Source organism: Delphinus delphis, chromosome 9 (assembly GCF_949987515.2).
Source record: "Delphinus delphis chromosome 9, mDelDel1.2, whole genome shotgun sequence".
Taxonomy (NCBI): domain Eukaryota; kingdom Metazoa; phylum Chordata; class Mammalia; order Artiodactyla; family Delphinidae; genus Delphinus; species Delphinus delphis.
The window spans coordinates 38,465,488-38,485,147 of NC_082691.1; the positions used below are offsets into that span (position 1 = coordinate 38,465,488).

The following is a 19,660-nucleotide window of genomic DNA, read 5'->3' on the forward strand; positions in this document are numbered from 1 at the left end:
GCTAACCCAAGTCTCCCATGTCTTTTTTCATCTCCCCAGATTCTTTCTACATTTTTAATTACAAAAAGCTCACATTTTACTTTTGATGAATATAAACAATAGTAAAAAGTGAAATCTCCCTTTGACCTGTCCAATTCCTTATATCAGAAGTATCACCATTAAGAGTTTTGTATGTATGCTTCCAGCCCCCTATGTGCGTATGCACGTGCACTCACGCACATACATATACACAAAGATTTGTTTGCTGACGAAATTCTAATTTTGTCATTATTCTGCATTATATTACTCCACAACATATTTTTTTGTACTCAAAATATACCACGGAATGATTCTAAATCCAATTGTTCATATTGTATGGATGTGCCATAAGCTAACATTCTATGAGTGACCATTTAGATTTTGTTTTTCTATTACAAAAAGTTTCAATTAGCACTTTACACATATATTTTTGTTCATGTGTGCAAATACTTCTGTAGGAGACAGATTTCAAATTTAATTGCTGTGTTGAATGTGTTGCACATTTTATATACGGGTGGATACTGTCATATGCCATATGACCTTCCAAGAAAGTTGAACCAGTTTACCCTGGTTCAACTTTCTTGGAAGAGTATGAGTTGTGCTCTTTTCTCCCCTCAACTTCACCAACCTTTTCAGTGTTTGCCTACCTGCAGGATGAAAATGGTATCTCATTGTTTTAATTTGCACTTACTTGCTCACTAGTGAGGCTGATTGTTAGACATCACATTTTTTTCCTTCTATAAATGTCCGTATCTTTTGTGACTAGTTTTCAAATTGATTTATAGGAGTCCTTCGAGATAATGGGCATTAACTTTTCCTATTGTATGTATTGCAAATATTTCTTCCAATTGTGTCTTTTAATTTTGTTCCTGAAATTTGAAGAAACTTCAAGTTGTCCTTGCTTCTCAATCTATTTGGAATACAATTGATTTCTTTCTCATTTTAGGGTTAAGAATAATAAAATCAAAATGTGGTGTTACAATTGCTTTATAAACATTTTCAAGAATAGTTTATTTCCAATAAAAGAATTTAGAGTCCTAAATGTGCATGTCACAGTAAGAACAAATATAGAAACTATAAAAACTATAAGGCACAAGTTTTAAAAACTTACATAGTGAGTTTTATTAATTTTATTATATATGTTTGGTTTGTAGAAAATGAGGAGATTGATTACGGTCATGCTGCCAATTTGGGGGAGGCTTATAGTCAGCCTTTCTATGAATTAAGAATGTGAATTAAGAAGAAAAAATTTCAAATGCAATGAAATACTCTCCCTATCCTTTCTTCCCTAATTTTGTTTTTGGAGGTTTGATATGAAAGAAATGTAAAGCACTAAAGGTAGCAATCAGCTATCCTCCTCACACCTGAAAAACTCTCTAGCCCTGAAAAACAGATGGGAGTTACCATATATTGCTTGTTACTGGGTGTATTAGCTATTTTTAAGAGTGGAGATTTTCTATCCCGAGATTCCTTTCCTACCACAGCATGGCTTACCCCCACTAATCCAGTAAACATTCAGTTTGAGCATTAGCTTTTACATGAACTAAAAGAAAAAACAAGGAAGTGGCTGACCAAGAGAACAGTCCAACTTATCATGCAGTTGATATGTGTCAGATCAGGTGTTGCAATGGTTTGCATATTAAGCATCCTAACAGCCAAAGGAAGATATTACCCCCATTTTAAAAAACAGAAAGGTGAAGCAAATTCATGTCCAAAATAAAAATTGTAATTACTAGCAGAGCTGGTGTTCAAATCCAGGAGAATCTGATCTAAACCTTGCGTTCTTGCCTCTACATTGGTTGTTCTCTGGTGGGAGTACGCATCAGAATCACCTGAAAGGCTTGTTAAAACATAGCTTTCTGGGTCCACCCTGAGTTTCTAATTCAGTAGATGTTGTTTGGGGCAAGAATGTGCATCTGTAGCAAATTACTAACTGATGCTGCTGCTGCTGATTTGGGGACCACACTTCGACAACCACTGCTCTACGCTATAGCCTTCTGCATCCAAAACGTGTCCTCCAGACATTGCTTCTATTCTATAGGACATATAGGGGATAAAGGGACACGTTGAATTATACTTTGTGGAAACAATCATACAAATTGAGGCATTCCATAATGTAACTGGCCTGGTCCCTACAAAAAGTCATGGAAAAAATTTAAGACTATTTTATTTTTATTTATTTATTTTTTTGCGGTACGCGGGCCTCTCACCGCTGTGGCCTCTCCCATTGCGGAGCACAGGCTTCGAATGCGCAGGCTCAGCGGCCATGGCTCACGGGCCCAGCCGCTTCGCGGCATGTGGGATCTTCCCGGACCGGGGCACGAGCCCGCGTCCCCTGCATCGGCAGGCGGACTCTCAACCACTGCGCCACCAGGGAAGCCCAAGACTATTTTAAAAGAGAAATCTGCCACAACAACCAAATGTAATCGTGAACCTTGACTGGATTCTTGTTTGAAAAAGCAGCTGAGAGACCTTCAAGATGGCGGAAGAGTAAGACGTGGAGATCACCTTCCTCCCCACAAATACAGCAGAAATACATCTACATGTGGAACAGCTCCTACAGAACACCTACTCATCGCCGGCAGAAGACCTCAGACCTCCCAAAAGGCAAGAAACTCCCCACGTACCTGGGTAGGGCAAAAGAAAAAACAGAGACAAAAGAATAGGGACGGACCTGCACCAGTGGGAGGGAGCTGTGAAGGAGGAAAGGTGTCCACGCACTAGGAAGCCCCTTCGCGGGCGGAGACGGCGGGTGGCGGAGTGGGGGGGCGCTTCGGTGCCGCGGAGGAGAGCGCAGCCACAGGGGTGCAGAGGGCAAAGCGAAGAGATTCCCGCACAGAGGATCGGTGGCGACCAGCACTCACCAGCCCGAGAGGCTTGTCTGCTCACCTGCCGGGGCGGGCGGGGATTGGGAGCTGAGGCTCGGGCTTCGGAGGGCGGATCCCAGGGAGAAGACTGGGTTTGGCTGCGTGAACACAGCCTGAAGGGGCTAGTTCGCCACAGCTAGCCGGCAGGGAGTTCGGGAAGACTCTGGAGCTGCCGAAGAGGCGAGAGACTTTTTCTTGCTTCCTTGTTTCCTGGTGTGCGAGGGGAGGGGATTCAGAGGGCCGCTTAAAGGAGCCCGGACACCAGAGACGGGCATGAGACGGTAAGGCTGCTGCTGTAGCTACTAAGAAGCCTGTGTGCAAGCACAGGTCACTCTCCACACCCCCCTCCCGGGAGCCTATGCAGCCCGCCACCGCCAGGGTCCCGGTATCCAGGGACAACTTCCCCGGGAGAACGCACGGCGCACCTCAGGCTGGTGCAACGTCACACCGGCCTCTGCTGCTGCAGGCACACCCCCCATCCGTACCCCTCCTTCCCCCCGGCCTGAGTGACCCAGAGTCCCCGAAGCAGCTGCTCCTTTAACCCCGTCCTGTCTGGGGAGGGAAGAAACGCCTTAAGGCAACCTACACGCAGAGGCGGGGCCATATCGAAAGCTGAACCCCAGGTGCTGTGTGAACAAAGAAGAGAAAGGGAAACTTCTCCCAGCAGCCTCAGGAGCAGCGGATTAAATCTCCACAATCAACTTGATGTACCCTGCATCTGTGGAATACCTGAGTAGACAACAAATCGTCCCAAAATTGAGGTGGTGGACTTAGGGAGCAACAATATATATATTATTTTCTTTCTTTCTTTTTGTGAGTGTGTATGTGTATGCTTCTGTGTGTGATTTTGTCTGTATAGCTTTGCATTTACCATTTCTCCTAGGGTTCTGTCTGTCCGTTTGGGGATTTTTTTTTTTTTTAGTATAATTTTTAGCACTTGTTACCATTGGGGGATTTGTTTTTTGGTATGGTTGCTCTCTTCTTTCTTTTTTTTTCTTTTTTTTAATAATTATTTTTTATTCAATAACTTTATTTTATTATTACTTTTTTTCTTCCTTTTTTTTTTTTCTCCCTTTCCTTCTGAGCCGTATGGCTGACAGGGTCTTGGTGCTCCAGTTGGGTGTCAGGCCTGTGCCTCTGAGGTGGGAGAGCCGAGTTCAGGACATTGGTCCACCAGAGACCTCCCAGCTCCACGAATATCAAATGGCAAAAGCTCTCCCAGAGATCTTCATCTCAACGCTAAGACCCAGCTCCACTCAACAACCAGCAAGCTACACTGCTGGACACCCTATGCCAAACAACCAGCAAGAAAGGAACGCAACCCCACCCATTAGCAAAGAGGCTGCCTAAAATCATAATAAGGTCACAGACACACCAAAACACACCACTGGACATGGTCCTGCCCACCAGAAAGACAAGATCCAGCCTCATCCACCAGAACACAGGCACTAGTCCCCTCCACCAGGAAGCCTACACAACCCACTGAACCAACCTTAGACACTGGGGGCAGACACCAAAAACAATGGGAACTACAAACCTGCAGGCTGCGAAAAGGAGACCCCAAACACAGTAAGTTAAGCAAAATGAGAAGACAGAAAAACACATAGCAGATGAAGGAGCAAGATAAAAACCCACCAGACCTAACAAATGAACAGGAAATAGGCAGTCTACCTGAAAAACAATTCAGAGTAATGATAGTAAAGATGACCCCAAATCTTGGAAATAGAATGGAGAAAATACAAGAAACATTTAACAAGGACCTAGAAGAACTAAGGAGCAAATAAACAATGATGAACAACAATAAATGAAATTTTAAATTCTCTAGAAGGAATCAATAGCAGAATAACTGAGGCAGAAGAACAGATAAGTGACCTGGAAAATAAAATAGTGGAAATAACTACTGCTGAGCAGAATAAAGAAAAAAGAATGAAAAGAATTGAGGACAGTCTCAGAGACCTCTGGGACAACATTAAGTGCACCAACATTTGAACTATCGGGGTCCGAGAAGAAGAAGAGAAAAAGAAAGGGACTGAGAAAATATTTGAAGAGATTATACTTGGAAACTTCCCTAATATGGGAAAGGAAATAGTTAATTAAGTCCAGGAAGTGCAGAGAGTCCCATACAGGATAAATCTAAGGAGAAACACACCAAGACACATATTAATCAAACTATGAAAAAGTAAACACAAAGAAAAAATTATTAAAAGCTGCAGGGAAAAACAAATAACATACAAGGGAATCCCCATAACGTTAACAGCTGATCTTTCATCGAAAACTCTGCAAGCCAGAAGGGAGTGGCAGGACATATTTAAAGTGATGAAAGGGAAAAACCTACAACCAAAATGACCCTACCCAGCAAGCATCTCATTCAGATTTGACACAGAAATTAAAATGTTTACAGACAAGAGAAAGCTAAGAGAACTCAGTACCAGCAAACCAGCTTTACAACAAATTCTAAAGGAACTTCTCTAGGCAGGAAACACAAGAGAAGGAAAAGACCTACAATAATAAACCAAAACTATTAAAAAATGGTAATACGAACATACATATCAATAAGAACCTTGAATATAAATGGATTAAATGCTCAAACCAAAAGACATAGACTGGCTAAATGGATAAAAACCAAGACCCGTATATATGCTGTCTACAAGAGACCCACTTCTGAGTTAGGGACACATACAGACTGAAAGTGAGGGGATGGAGAAAGATAATCCATGCAAATGGAAATCAGAAGAAAGCTGGGGTAGCAATTCTCATATCAGACAAAATAGACTGTAAAATAAAGACTATTAAAAGAAACAAAGAAGGACACTACATAATGATCAAGGGATCAATCCAAGAAGAAGATACAACAATTGTAAATATTTAGGCACCCAGCATAGGAGCACCTCAGTACATAAGGCAAATGGTAACAGCCATAAAAGGGGAAATTGACAGTAACAGAACAATCATAGCAGGGGACTTTAACACCCCACTTTCACCAATGGACAGATCATCCAAAATGAAAATAAATAAGGAAACACAAACGTTAAATGATACACTAAACAAGATGGACTTAACTGATATTTATAGGACATTCCATCCATAAACAACAGAATACATTTTCTTCTCAAGTGCTCATGGAACATTCTTCAGGATAGATCATGTCTTGGGTCACAAATCAAGCCTTGGTAAATTTAAGAAAATTGAAATCCTATCAAGTATCTTTTCCGACCACAACGTTATGAGACTAGATATCAATTACAGGAAAAAATCTGTAAAAAATACAAACACATGGAGGCTAACAATACACTACTTAATAACCAAGAGATCACTGTAGAAATCAAAGAGGAAATCAAAAAATACGTAGGAACAAATGACAATGAAAACACGACAACCCAAAACCTATGGGTTGCAACAAAAGCAGTTCTAAGAGAGAAGATTATAGCAATACAATCCTACCTCAAGAAACAAACATCTCAGATAAACAAACTAACCTTACACCTAAAGCAATTAGAGAAAGAAGAACAAAAAAACCCAAAGTTAGCAGAAAGAAAGAAATTATAAAGATCAGATCAGAAATAAATGAAAAAGAAATGAAGGAAACAATAGCAAAGATCAATAAAACCAAAAGCTGGTTCCCTGAGAAGATAAACAAAATTGATAAACCATTGGCCAGTCTCATCAAGAAAAAAAGGGAGAATACTCAATAGAGTTAGAAATGAAAAAGGAGAAGTAACAACTGACACTGCAGATATACAAAGAATCATGAGAGATTACTACAGCAACTATATGCCAATAAAATGGACAACCTAGAAGGAATGGATAAATTCTTAGAAAAGCACAACCTTCTGAGACTTAATGAGGAAGAAATGGAAAATATAAACAGACCAATCACAAGCACTGAAATTGAGACTGTGATTAAAAATCTTCCAGCAAACAAAAGCCCAGGACCAGATGGCTTCACAGGCGAATTCTATCAAACATTTAGAGAAGAGCTAACACCTATCCTTCTCAAACTCTTCCAAAATATAGCAGAGGGAGGAACAGTCCCAAGCTCATTCTATGAGACCACCATCACCACGATATCAAAACCAGACAAAGATGTCACAAAGAAAGAAAACTACAGACCAATATCACTGATGAACATAGATGCAAAAATCCTCAACAGAATACTAGCGAACAGAATCCAACAGCACATTAAAAGGATCATACACCATGATCAAGTGGGGTTTATCCCAGCAATGCAAGGATTCTTCAATATATGCAAATCAATCAATGTGATACACCATATTAACAAACTGAAAGAATAAAACCATATGATCATCTCAGTAGATGCAGAAAAAGCTTTTGACAAAATTTAACACCCATTTATGATAAAAACCCTCCAGAAAGTAGGCACAGAGGGAACTTACCTCAACATAATAAAGGCCATATATGACAAACCCACAGCCAACATCATTCTCAATGCTGAAAAGCTGAAACCATTTCCACTAATATCAGGAATAAGACAAGGTTGCCCATTCTCACTACAATTATTCAACATAGTTTTGGAAGTTTTAGCCACAACAATCAGAAAAGAAAAAGAAATAAAAGGAATACAAATTGGAAAAGAAGTAAAGCTGTCACTGTTTGCAGATGACATGATACTATACATAGAGAATCCTAAAGATACTAGCAGAAAACTATGAGAGCTAATCAATGAATTTGGTAAAGTAGCAGGATACAAAATTAATGCACAGAAATCTCTTGCATTCCTATACAATAATGATGAAAAATCTGAAAGAGAAATTAAGGAAACACTCCCATTTACCACTGCAACAAAAGGTACCTAAGGAGACAAAAGACGAGTATGCAGAAAACTGTAAGACACTGATGAAAGAAATTAAAGATGATACAAACAGATGGAGAGATATACCATGTTCTTGGATTGGAAGAATGAACATTATGAAAATGATTATACTACCCAAAGCAATCTACAGATTCAATGCAATCCCTATCAAACTACCACTGGCATTTTTCACAGAACTAGAACAAAAAATTTCACAATTTGTATGGAAACACAAAAGACCCCAAATAGCCAAAGCAATCTTGAGAAAGAAAAACAGAGCTGGAGGAATCTGCCTCCCTGACTTCAGACTATACTACAAAGTTATAGTCATCAAGACAGTATGGTACTGGCACAAGAACAGAAATATAGATCAATGGAACAAGATACAAAACCCAGAGACAAACCCACAAACATATGGTCACCTTGTGTTTGATAAAGGAGGCAAGAATATACAATGGAGAAAAGACAGCCTCTTCAATAAGTGGTGCTGGGAAAATTGGACAGCTACATGGAAAAGAATGAAATTAGAACACTCCCTAACACTATACACAAAAATAAATTCAAAATGGATTAAAGACATAAATGTAAGGCCAGACACTCTAAAACTCTTAGAGGAAAACATAGGCAGAATACTCTATGACATAAATCACAGCAAGATCCTTTTTGACCCACCTCCTAGAGAAATGGAAATAAAAACAAAAAGAAACAAATGGGACCTACTGAAACTTAAAAGCTTTTTCACAGAAAAGGAAACCATAAACAAGGCAAAAAGACAACCCTCACAATGGGAGAAAATATTTGCAAATGAAACAACTGACAAAGGATTAATCTCCAAAATTTATAAGCAGCTCATGCAGCTCAATATCAAAAAAACAAACAACCCAGTCCAAAAATGGGCAGAAGACCTAAATAGACATTTCTCCAAAGAAGATATACAGATTGCCAAGAAACACATGAAAGGATGCTCAACATCATTAATCATTAGAGAAATGAAAATCAAAACTACAATGAGGTATCATCTCACACTGGTCAGAATGGCCATCATCAAAAAATCTACAAACAATAAATGCTGGAGAGGGTGTGGAGAAAAGGGAACCCTCTTGCACTGTGGGTGGGAATGTAAATTGATACAGCCACTATGGAGAACAGTATGGAGGTTCCTTAAAAAACTAAAAATAGAACTACCATATGACCCAGCAATCCCACTACTGGGCATATACCCTGAGAAAACCGTAATTCAAAAAGAGTCATGTACCAAAATGTTCATTGCAGCTCTATTTACAATAGCCAGGACATGGAAGCAACTGAAGTGTCCATCAACAGATGATAAAGAAGATGTGGCACATATATACAATGGAATATTACTCAGCCATAAAAAGAAACGAAATTGAGTTATTTGTAGTGAGGTGGTTGGACCTAGAGTCTGTCAAACAGAGTGAAGTAAGTCAGAAAGAGAAAAACAAATACCGTATGCTAACATATATATGGAATCTAAGAAAGGAAAAAGAAAAAAAAAAAGGTCATGAAGAACCTAGGGGCAAGACAGGAATAAAGACACAGACTTACTAGAGAATGGACTTGAGCATATGGGGAGGGGGAAGGGTAAGCTGTGAGAAGGTGAGAGAGTGGCATGGACATATATACACTACCAAACGTAAAATCGATAGCTAGTGGGAAGCAGCCGCATAGCACAGGGAGATCAGCTCGGTGCTTTGTGACCACCTAGAGGGGTGGGATAGGGAGGGTGGGAGGAAGGGAGACGCAAGAGGGAAGAGATATGGGAACATATGTATATGTATAACTGATTCACTTTGTTCTAAAGCAGAAACTAACACACCATTGTAAAGCAATTATACTCCAATAAGGATGTTAAAAAATAAATAAAATAAAATTTATAGAATACAGGATCCTAAATGGGTCAAAAATCTAAATTCACTAGGGCATGTTACTAAACCTAATAGCAGGTTTAGCTGTTGTGACCAAATAAACATATTTCTTTAAAAAGAATTGCAGAACAAAAGATAGATGTATTCTCGAACACTGAAAATATCATTGAACCTTACACTAACCTTGGACACTGTATACTCTTTGTTGTGTGAGAAAAGTTAACCTCTTTTTACTTAAGTCACTGTAGTTGGATTTCTGTTACATACAAGAAATTAAATTCCATCTAATGAAACATTACTGAAGATATTCAGGTTATACTTGCATATGATCACTGTCTATGAGAGTACAACAAAATAATAGTGCTTATTTCTGAATGGAGGAATTGCAGATGATCTTTATTTCTTCTTTATATTTTTCTATATTATCAAAAACTTATAGCCTTAATTGTTGAAATTATCCAGTGTCAATCGTAATAATAGCAATTGCAGCTTATTCATTGAGCCCATTATGCTGTGCTAGATACTGGGGTAAGGACTTCAATGTATTATCTCGTTATAACATTACCTTATTTAATACACACAAATGAAGATGAAAGTTATATATTTAGGTAGGCTAATAAAATTGGAAAATATTTATTTCACTACATAACTTTAGCTTATTGTAAATTGAAGTTATTATTATAACTAAATTAACCAAAAGTTTCAGGAGTTTTCATTTCATTTTTTTCATTTTTTCTAAATACCTGAAGGTACTCTCTGGGCTGGTTTTTGCTTAAGTGGTGATCTTGGATTCCATGAGGCATCTACTTTTCCTCTGAATGCTATTGATTGAACAATATGAGACTTTTTATGGTTAAAAATCGTAATCATTGATCTTCTTTCTTTTTCTGTAACTTCTGATAAATGCAAAAAGTAATGTTACTATATAACATTATAAATAGATATGCAGAGTGATTCAAAATAGAATTACTTTTAAAAATGGATTTATCCCATGTTGTATGTGAACATCCTGTCAAAATTAATTTGTAAAAAGTTATTTCCATAGTCTTACAAGTGCTCAATATATGTCCCTCATGTCACAAGGCACAAATCAATCCTATCGCATCACATTCTAACACATCACCATGGATGATTGAAATTGCAGCTGTGCTACATCCCTTCTTTTCCTCATGGCTATGAGGAAGAAGAGGAATAAACATAAGGTTTTAATATATTCTCATTTAGAAGTTACTCAATTATAAGTTATTAAGAATGTTCAAAGCTGTAGAAAGGTAAGTAGATAGGTGATAAAGAACTTCTGGGTAAAATAGACCTCAAAAAATGTAAAATGTAATGCACTGAGGTTGATTTTTCTTTTTTGTGGCTTATATAAATCAGACATACTAGTTTATGTACAATGTCTAAAAATATATCACATAGAAGTTATTATATATGTTTTAGTATATATATACATACATATTTACAGAATTTCAAAGAATATGACTTTTAGAACTTAAATAGGCCTATGAGGCTTAGTCCAATTGTCTCATTTTTGAAATAAAAAATTAAGGGTGCCGGGGGGCCAGTGAATTGGCATTCAACACATTACTGTCAAAACTAGAATCAAAAGGAGACATTTCCTCATGCTCAGTTAGATGGCCTTTCCTATAAAGTGGTCAACAGACATGAATTCCTAAACTATAGCAAATTTCATACAGCAAAAATTTCAAAAATAAATAATTGAAAAACTTTACAAAGACAATTATTTCCAAAAAACATCAGCAGTTTAAACCACTGAGTTATAAGACTGACTCTCAAATATTTCTCTGCAAGAAGAGGTGTTCTTACGATTTCCGTCAAGCAACTCTACTCCTGGAAGGTGGTAGATTGTGTATAAACGGTACAAGTTATATTGGCATAAAGGGTTTTGGTAGAGAGCTGCAAAGAAAGAATCCAAATTAAGATGTCAGGTTTCGAAATCAGTTACATTTATCACTTGATAAAATATGAGAAATTGCAAGATTAATATAAAACATAACAGTATGTAAAGCTCTGCTTCACAGACCAATGGTTTCACCAAACCCTTACTTATTCATTGCAGGACTTACTTTTCCTATCTGTTAAATTCATTCATTCAACAAATATTTTCGGAGTGCTTACTATCTACTAGGAACTGTGCTAGGTGCTGAGGACATATCTTTGACCCAAATCTGTCACAAATGAGGAAACGTTTAACATGTCCGTAAATTAATCAGTAAAGAAAGAACTCAATATCAGCTCTAGAGGGTTCTTGATGCTGCTCTTTATTAAAGTATTTGTTCATTAGTTCTCTTCTTCCAGTCTCAAAGGTCACATGGGTACCTGCGTGGAGATGGGCAGAGTTGTGGCACACTGTTCTATTATAATTTTCTTCCTCGGCTTCACACCATTGCACCTAGTTCAGAACATATAAATGCCAGTAGCAGCTTCAGATCTCAACAGGAGTAGAGGTGAAGAGATGCGGGTTTTACATCTCATCTACCTCTGGCCAGGCACAGGGGACTCGGATTTCCTTGTGCGCAGGTGCTAGGATACTTAATGAACCAGGCTGGAGGTGGGAGGCATGCTGATGCGGAAGAGCTCCAGGCGCTTCTGACATGACATCCCTTAGGCATCAGCACGTAGGTATATTTTTTAAAATCTTCAGCTAGAAGTTGTATTTTATTTCCATGGAAAAGGTACTTTCCCTATTCTTCTTTAGATAATATTAAACAGGGTTATTGCAATACAATTTGAAATAAAACTCTTATAATTTCCACTTGGATATCTTTAGCTATTGTATTCCACCTACACGTAATTTCTAGAAAATACTCCTGGAAAAGAGGAGAACCACTAGATGGCAGTAGCAGAAAGAGCTCCAGCTTGTGTACAAAAACATCACTCAACAACATGAGGCTCCTTTAACGTACATTTAAATCTAGGAGTACTGCTGTAGCATTTGACTAGTTATAAAATACAAAGAGGTTTGATAAAAGCATGAAAGTATTAAGCATTAGAAAGCCAGAAAAAACTGATGAATATTTATAAAGAAGAGCTTGCAACATAAAGAAGAGGGGGTCAAGGGGGATGCTTGAAAGACAACAAACTAGATAAAAACTGAAGAAGTTAATCATCTGAATGTTTTCTCTGCAGGCAATAAAATATTCTGATATTTGTTGTATAAGCACAAACTTTTCTGGCTAATAAAATCGTTATAGGTAGCTATTCGCTGTGGAAAACATGAGCTTTAGAGGGACTTAAAGCAGGCAATGGAAGACACCTGGTGCATAAGAAACAAAAGTTATAAGAGGAAAGGCAAAAAAGAAAATGTAGAGCCAGGGGCAACAAGAAAATTTAAAAGAAAGGAAATATGTATGTATTGGGGGAAATGAGAGGAAAAATGAAATGGATATTTTTCAAGATTTCTTAAGTGACAAAACTGGTTTGAATTTTAATCTCAAAAGAGAAGGAATTTAAAGTGGTAGCAAATAATTATAACTACAGGACAGGGAATAGAACGGATGTATACTAAACCAGTAATAAGGACAGATTTTAAAAGATCCACAGGGATCATACCTTGTAGTTTGAGCCAGACAAAGAAGAAAAAAGGTCACCCTTCAAGGGTATAAAAGCAAAACACGGCCTTCCCTGGTGGCGCAGTGGTTGAGAGTCCACCTGCCGATGCAGGGGACACGGGTTTGTGCCCCGGTCCGGGAGGATCCCACGTGCCGCGGAGCGGCTGGGCCCGTGAGCCACGGCCGCTGAGTCTGCGCGTCCGGAGCCTGTGCTCCGCAACGGGAGAGGCCACAACAGAGAGAGGCCCGTGTACCGCAAAAAAAAAAGCCAAACGCAATTGTTTCTTGCAGTGGCTTCTCCCGCTGCAGAGCACAGGCTCTGGACGCGCAGGCTCAGCGGCCATGGCTCCCGGGCCCAGCTGCTCCGCGGCACGTGGGATCTTCCTGTACCTGGGCACGAACCCGCGTCCCCTTCATCGGCAGACGGACTCTCAACCACCGCGCCACCAGGGAAGCCCATCACAACACAATTCTTTTTAATGAGAGTTCAGGAGGGAGAAAAATTCACAGATGCTTTAGTGCAGAAGTCTGCTCTGTGGTTACTGTCTTGGAGAATAACATCTGACACCTCATAACACTATCCTACATTATAGCAGCTGGGAGTAGAGTCTGCCTTTGCATATGATGTTAATGGAAAATGTACCAACATCTTTCAATGATGTTTACTTTTAGGATACACTTCATATTCTCTTTTCCCTCTGAGAACACTACTATTTAATTTCTTTTCTTGGTTTTTCTTCCTAGTGCTTAGTTAAATAACTGCTTTACATAAATTTTAAAACTTCTGGCTTCAGCTAAACAAATCACCAAGTTTGGATTTACTACTATTACATTACTTATTAAAAAGTTGTCATAATACTAAAAACTTGATGCACTTATTGTGGTTCAACATTCATCTCATCATAAAATAAAATCTAAATGACACCAAGTCAGAAAACTGGGCTATTAAGCCTAGTCTCTGACTAAATTAACTTAAAAACATAATTAGAATTAAATAATTTAAAAAGAATTTCATTTTTATTATTCTTCACTTTTTTCTTACTCTTAAATGTTAGAAGGAAGCAATCTTATTTTTAATTATCTTTTTCCCCTCTATACTATTAAGCATTTAACATTTTGGATTTATGAGTTTTGGATTGATGCTACTAAAATTACCATAAATAAAGTTTCTAAGATATGATATTCGTTTCCTGTGTCTGAAAGTTCTGAAAACCTTCTATGATGTATGGGTACATTCCTTTAGAAACTATGAAGCGAAATTGTTTACACTTTCACTTTCAATAGGTTAATACTATTTAATCCACCTTCCCTCTAGGCTACTTATAGAGTACACCTTGGTGGCGCCAGCACTGTCTTGCTTATCTTAATTTGGGATTCTGAGTCTAAGCAATTTACATTTACCCAATAATATAGCAAAATGTTTCTACTACCTTACTGCACAAGCTTGAGTTACATGAGTCACATGTGTGAAGCTACTTCTTATTGAAAGAGAAGAGGGAAAAAAAGTCATCTAAATAATTGGCTCCAGTTAATTTTTTTTTAACTTTTAAGGCAAAATTTAAAAATCACCATTTAAATGAACCTGGATGTTTTTTAGACCACCTTTGAAGAAAGTTGATGTAATTAATAATGTACCAACATATCCATTTTAATAGATAGGAAAACGATGTAGAGAAGTTAAAAGCATCTCCATCTGTGCCCACACAGAACAGCCTGTGGAAAGAAGCTCAACTGTCAATGATCAGACAGAGGTTCTGGCTCAAGGTTACTTAGTAAGGTCAGCATCTCCATTGTCACCATCTCATTTTAACTAAAATCTCTGGGCCACAGCATACCACATGATTGTACTGAATATGGAAATGATCCCTGATTTTTAAAAGGCAAACTTGGACTAAAGCAAGGGTTAGGAGAGTGAGGGATGCTGTTTCAAGACAAACAGCAGTGAAAGACCCAGTTGGCTCTTTTTATTGAGTGGACTGTTCTCTTGTGTTGTTTGGGAGGAGTGGTCCCACCTTGAGGGGCATTTCAGGGTAAAGAGTCTCAGATGAACAGACCACTGAGACCATAGTCCCACACTGACCTCTCAGCATCCCTCTTCACTCCCTGGCTATTTGCCATCAGCAGTGGACTGCGGCCAAATGAGGAAAGGCAGGACGTGCTTAAGAGCAGAATCTGTAAAAAATGGAGACCTTCTCTTTGAAAGGGGCACTTCCTGTCTCCAAGGGTGAATCCTCAAGTCTCTGCTAGGAGGCAAGTCTTAACAATTACGGAATGTAGGAGTTCAACCATACTTTCCAATACTGGAGCTTAATGCAACATAGAGAAAATTTGAGAAAAATGAGGAGACTAAAGATTTAGGAACAGGAGAATGGGTTAAGTATTTTGTTGCTGTTGTCGGTGGTGTTTTTTCTCTCTGCGCTGGGAAAGAGGCAGGGAGACTGAAGGTTAGTGAAAGTCCGCAGCCACAAGCAAATCTTTGACACATGCAGATTTAGAAAGAGTTTGGAGGAGGGAAGGGAAGAGGAAAATGGAGCCAGAGGGGGAGGGTGTGGAAAGGTAGACTGCCTGGAGAGAAAAGGTGTGGCCCTCCTGACTCAGCCTGGAAGTCAGGAATTCCAGTTTGTAGGACCTCACACTCTGCAGCTGGTTTTAGGCCTCCCTGAAGCTCCCAGCCATGTGTATACTGGGTAATCTCTTGGCAGTTCTCCTCATTGCCAGTGGAGGGTGCAATGCTGAAATGGGTTAGAGGTTTACCCTCCAGGCTATTTTCTCACCCTACGAAGAACTGTAATTGAAGTGGAATAATAATAATAATATTTTAGCATTTTAAACAGTCTCATAACTTGAAAAGAAAAGTTTTAACACTTGAAAATACATGGGGGACTTCCCTGGTGGCGCAGTGGTTAAGAACCCGCCTGCCAATGCAGGGGACAGGGTTCGAGCCCTGGTCTGGGAAGATCCCATATGCCACGGAGCAACTAAGCCTGTGAGCCACAACTACTGAGCCCGCGTGCCACAACTACTGAAGCCTGCGCACCTACAGCCCGTGTTCCACAACAAGAGAAGCCACTGCAATGAATAGCCCACGTACCGTAACAAAGAGTAGCCCCCACTCTTCGCAACTAGAGAAAGCCCACGTGCAGCAACGAAGACCCAACACACCCAAAATTAAATAAATAAATTAATAAATTTATATATTTTTTAAATACATGGATTTCTTATTGTAGTTAATGAGCTGAATCTAATCTGTGATTGCAAAGGAGGTTCATAGGAACTCAATCAGGTGACATTACTGCACAATATAATTAGTAGCTAGTAAATGCCAACATTTTTTTCTTAATTTTTTTAAATTTATTTTTGGCTGTGTTGGGTCTTCGTTGCTGCGCACAGACTTTCTCTAGTTGCAGCGAGCAGGGGCTACTCTTTGTTGTGGTGCCCAGGCTTCTCACTGTGGTGGCTTCTCTTTGCGGAGCACGGGCTCTAGGCGTGCGGGCTTCAGTATTTGTGGCACACGGGCTCAGTAGTTGTGGCTCGTGGGCTTAGTTGCTCCGCAGCATGTGGGATCTTCCTGGACCAGGGCTCGAACCCGTGTCCCCTGCATTGGCAGGTGGATTCCCAACCACTGCACCACCAGGGAAGTCCACCAACATTTTTTTGTATAATATCTTTAACCAAAATAGGGCAAGCGTTCAAACTGTGCATATTTGTTACCAAAAATTTTCAGAAAATGCATTTTTGTGTAACCTGACGCAGCATTTTCTCCATTTCAAAAAATATTCCCTCTACAAGAGTCTCAGTTGGAACAATTTATAGTCACTATGATTTTAAGTAGAGGTCATTTAAAATGTTGTGACAGGCAATGATATGGACCTTACACTACCAGGCTGACCTAACAGCCTTTCAGAGAACTAGAAAAGGCACTCCTGCACCCCACCTCAGGGCTGACACCATTCTGCGCCCACATACACGGCTGGTAAGGCAGGCAAGGGCTGAATTTCAGACTCCATTTACCCCCCTTGCCGCCAGGCACTTTTGTTTAAGGCATAACACTATTGACTATGATGGGGCAACCTTGATTGCTAACCGCCAAATCTTACATTGTAAAATAAGCTTGCTTAAATTATTCAGTTCTTACATTTAGCAAATTGTCCAATCAGTTTTGCATCGAGCCCCCTCAGTTCTGTAAGAAATATTTAGGCTGAGAGTTACAAAACTATAAGCTCCATAAAGGTCTAGATAGGGTCTTTCTTGTTTACTTTTGTATCTCCATCTAATAGTGTCCTTAGTGAATGCATGATAAATATTTATTGAATGAATGAATGATAAACAAAAGAAACAAGACATGAGTTTAAGTTTCAACATTCCTTAGTAGTCTGGTTAAAGCTCTGAGCCCTGCATTTCTACCATTAAAGAGGGAATAATTCTAATCACATCATTGGATTGCTATGAAGATTTAAATGAGAATATAATAAGAAAGCATTTTCTCAACATTCAAATATGTTATTATAAGTATTATTCAAAATGTCAGTTTTTTAAAAATCTATTTACCAATCAGCAGAATTTCTAGACTGTGTGCATCTTAATTCATTATCTAATTTACATAAACCATAATAAAACAATTTTTTGTTGTTACTCCTTCAAACCAATTAATGCTTTACAGAGTTAGCTTAATATTTGAAGCAATCCTGAGAGGTAGTTATTAGCCCATTTTACAGAAAAATGAAGGTAAGAGAGAGTTCAAGATCTAGTATAACCAGTCTTTTAATCATTTAAAGACATTTTAAGCATTTGTTCAGCACAGAAAGGCCAGGTAATTCAAATATGCAGGCCAATCCTGATAAGTCTTTCACAGACCTTATCACGTCTCAAAAATGAGCATTGAATTCCTTAGAACTTGGGGTACTTTTAATAGTTGGGTTTAAAGAATCTTACCTATAAGAACTTAAATCATTTCTCCTTAATATAGTAGGTATAACTGATTAACACTCAAAATATTTGAAAATTTTAATAACTATGTATTGAGCTGATTAGAAGCTCCACCATCAACACCACTTTACACATATTCAAAACACTATCTTTGGCAATTCTGAGAAATGCATAGAAAATAAATAGGAAAAAACCATCTATTTTATGACCTTGTATAAAGAAGTCTACAAACTCTGAAGTTTGAAAACCCATTCACTGCTCTGAGTCTTTTCCCTTGGTCCACCTAGAACCATTTGTTCTAAATTGCAATCGTGTACCAGTTTATTTACCCTTCGACACTATAAGCTTAAAAACAAACAAACAAACCAAACAACTATAAGCTTATTGAGAGTAGGAACTGTGTATTATCTATTTTTCCAACCCACCTCACACCTTCTTCAAATACTGAGGTCAGTTCCTTGCTGGGTGCGATTCAATATATATGAATTGTTTGCTGTTCACCCAATAGGAAGATTACATTAAAACGTGCTCTTTTTTTTAGTGTGGGGGGAGGGAGTGTCAGTTTTACTAATATAATTCACATATCACACGGTTCACTAATTTTAAGTATACAATTCATGGTTTTTAGTATATTCATAGAATTGTGCAACCGTCACCACGTTCAATTTTAGAACATTTTCATCACCCTGAAAAGAAACCCCAGACTGTCACTCCCCAGACCCTCATCCCCCCAGCACTGGGCAGCCACTATTTAAAAACAGTTACCTCTCAGTGTTGCTGTCTCGATAGATGTGCCCATTCTGGACATTTGTATAAATAAATGGAATCATATAATATGTGCTAAAACTGCCTTTAGAGGTAAAACCAAAAACACAGATTTAAACATGTGCCTCCTTCTCTTTTTGCTTTCATCATTTCCACTTGGCATGCCATATCATTTCACAAAAACTGTTTTTCTACCTGTTGTTCTTTCAAAAATGTATTTTTAAAAAGAAAAAGATCTAGTCTTGTTTTCAGGAAACTATCTAAGTAGTTTTGTTATAAACACTGATCTAATTTAAATTCAAAAAATGAAAAAATGTCCTGTGTTATCACTATTTTAAGTTATGGCTATATAAAAGTGCAAATTAATACTTAGGGTCTTCAGATTTAGCATTCCCTTTAATTCCTTTACTGTTGCCTCAATGTTTGTTAACTCATTGTGGTGCAGCCGGAGTATATGCAACGAATGCAAAGAGCGCAGGCCTAAAAGAAATTAAAATAGTTGTATAAGATTTTAAACATTTTTAATGCTAATTAAACATGCTACCTAAGCAAAAGCAAAGAATACATTACATCTGGTGAAGGGAGGAATTATTAATAATATGATGAATTATCATTAAGAATACAACAAAGCATAACAATTCAAATAAGTGACTGTAATTTGGGAATATAGAGCCAATTTCTTTCCACTGTTTTTTTTTTTTTCTGTAGCAATGATTTTGTTTGATTCTGAAGGGGTTATTTTCGTTATCCTTATTTTGTTGGTTTTGTTTTGCCAATGTTGCTTAGTTTATGGTGCCAATCCAGGAAATGGTTATT

General features: G+C 38.4%; 1 protein-coding gene across 1 annotated transcript in view; it reads right to left on the reverse strand.

The window, feature by feature from the left end:
• LRRC72 (leucine rich repeat containing 72) overlaps positions 1-19,660 on the reverse strand; it is a 41,241-nt gene that overhangs the window by 1,926 nt on the left and 19,655 nt on the right. The window contains exons 5-7 of the mRNA XM_060019879.1: positions 19,214-19,324; positions 11,409-11,498; positions 10,325-10,477 (exon numbers count right to left, since the gene is read on the reverse strand). Of these exons, the coding sequence (XP_059875862.1) occupies positions 10,325-10,477; positions 11,409-11,498; positions 19,214-19,324 (354 nt within the window). The remainder of the gene's footprint in view (positions 1-10,324; positions 10,478-11,408; positions 11,499-19,213; positions 19,325-19,660) is intronic.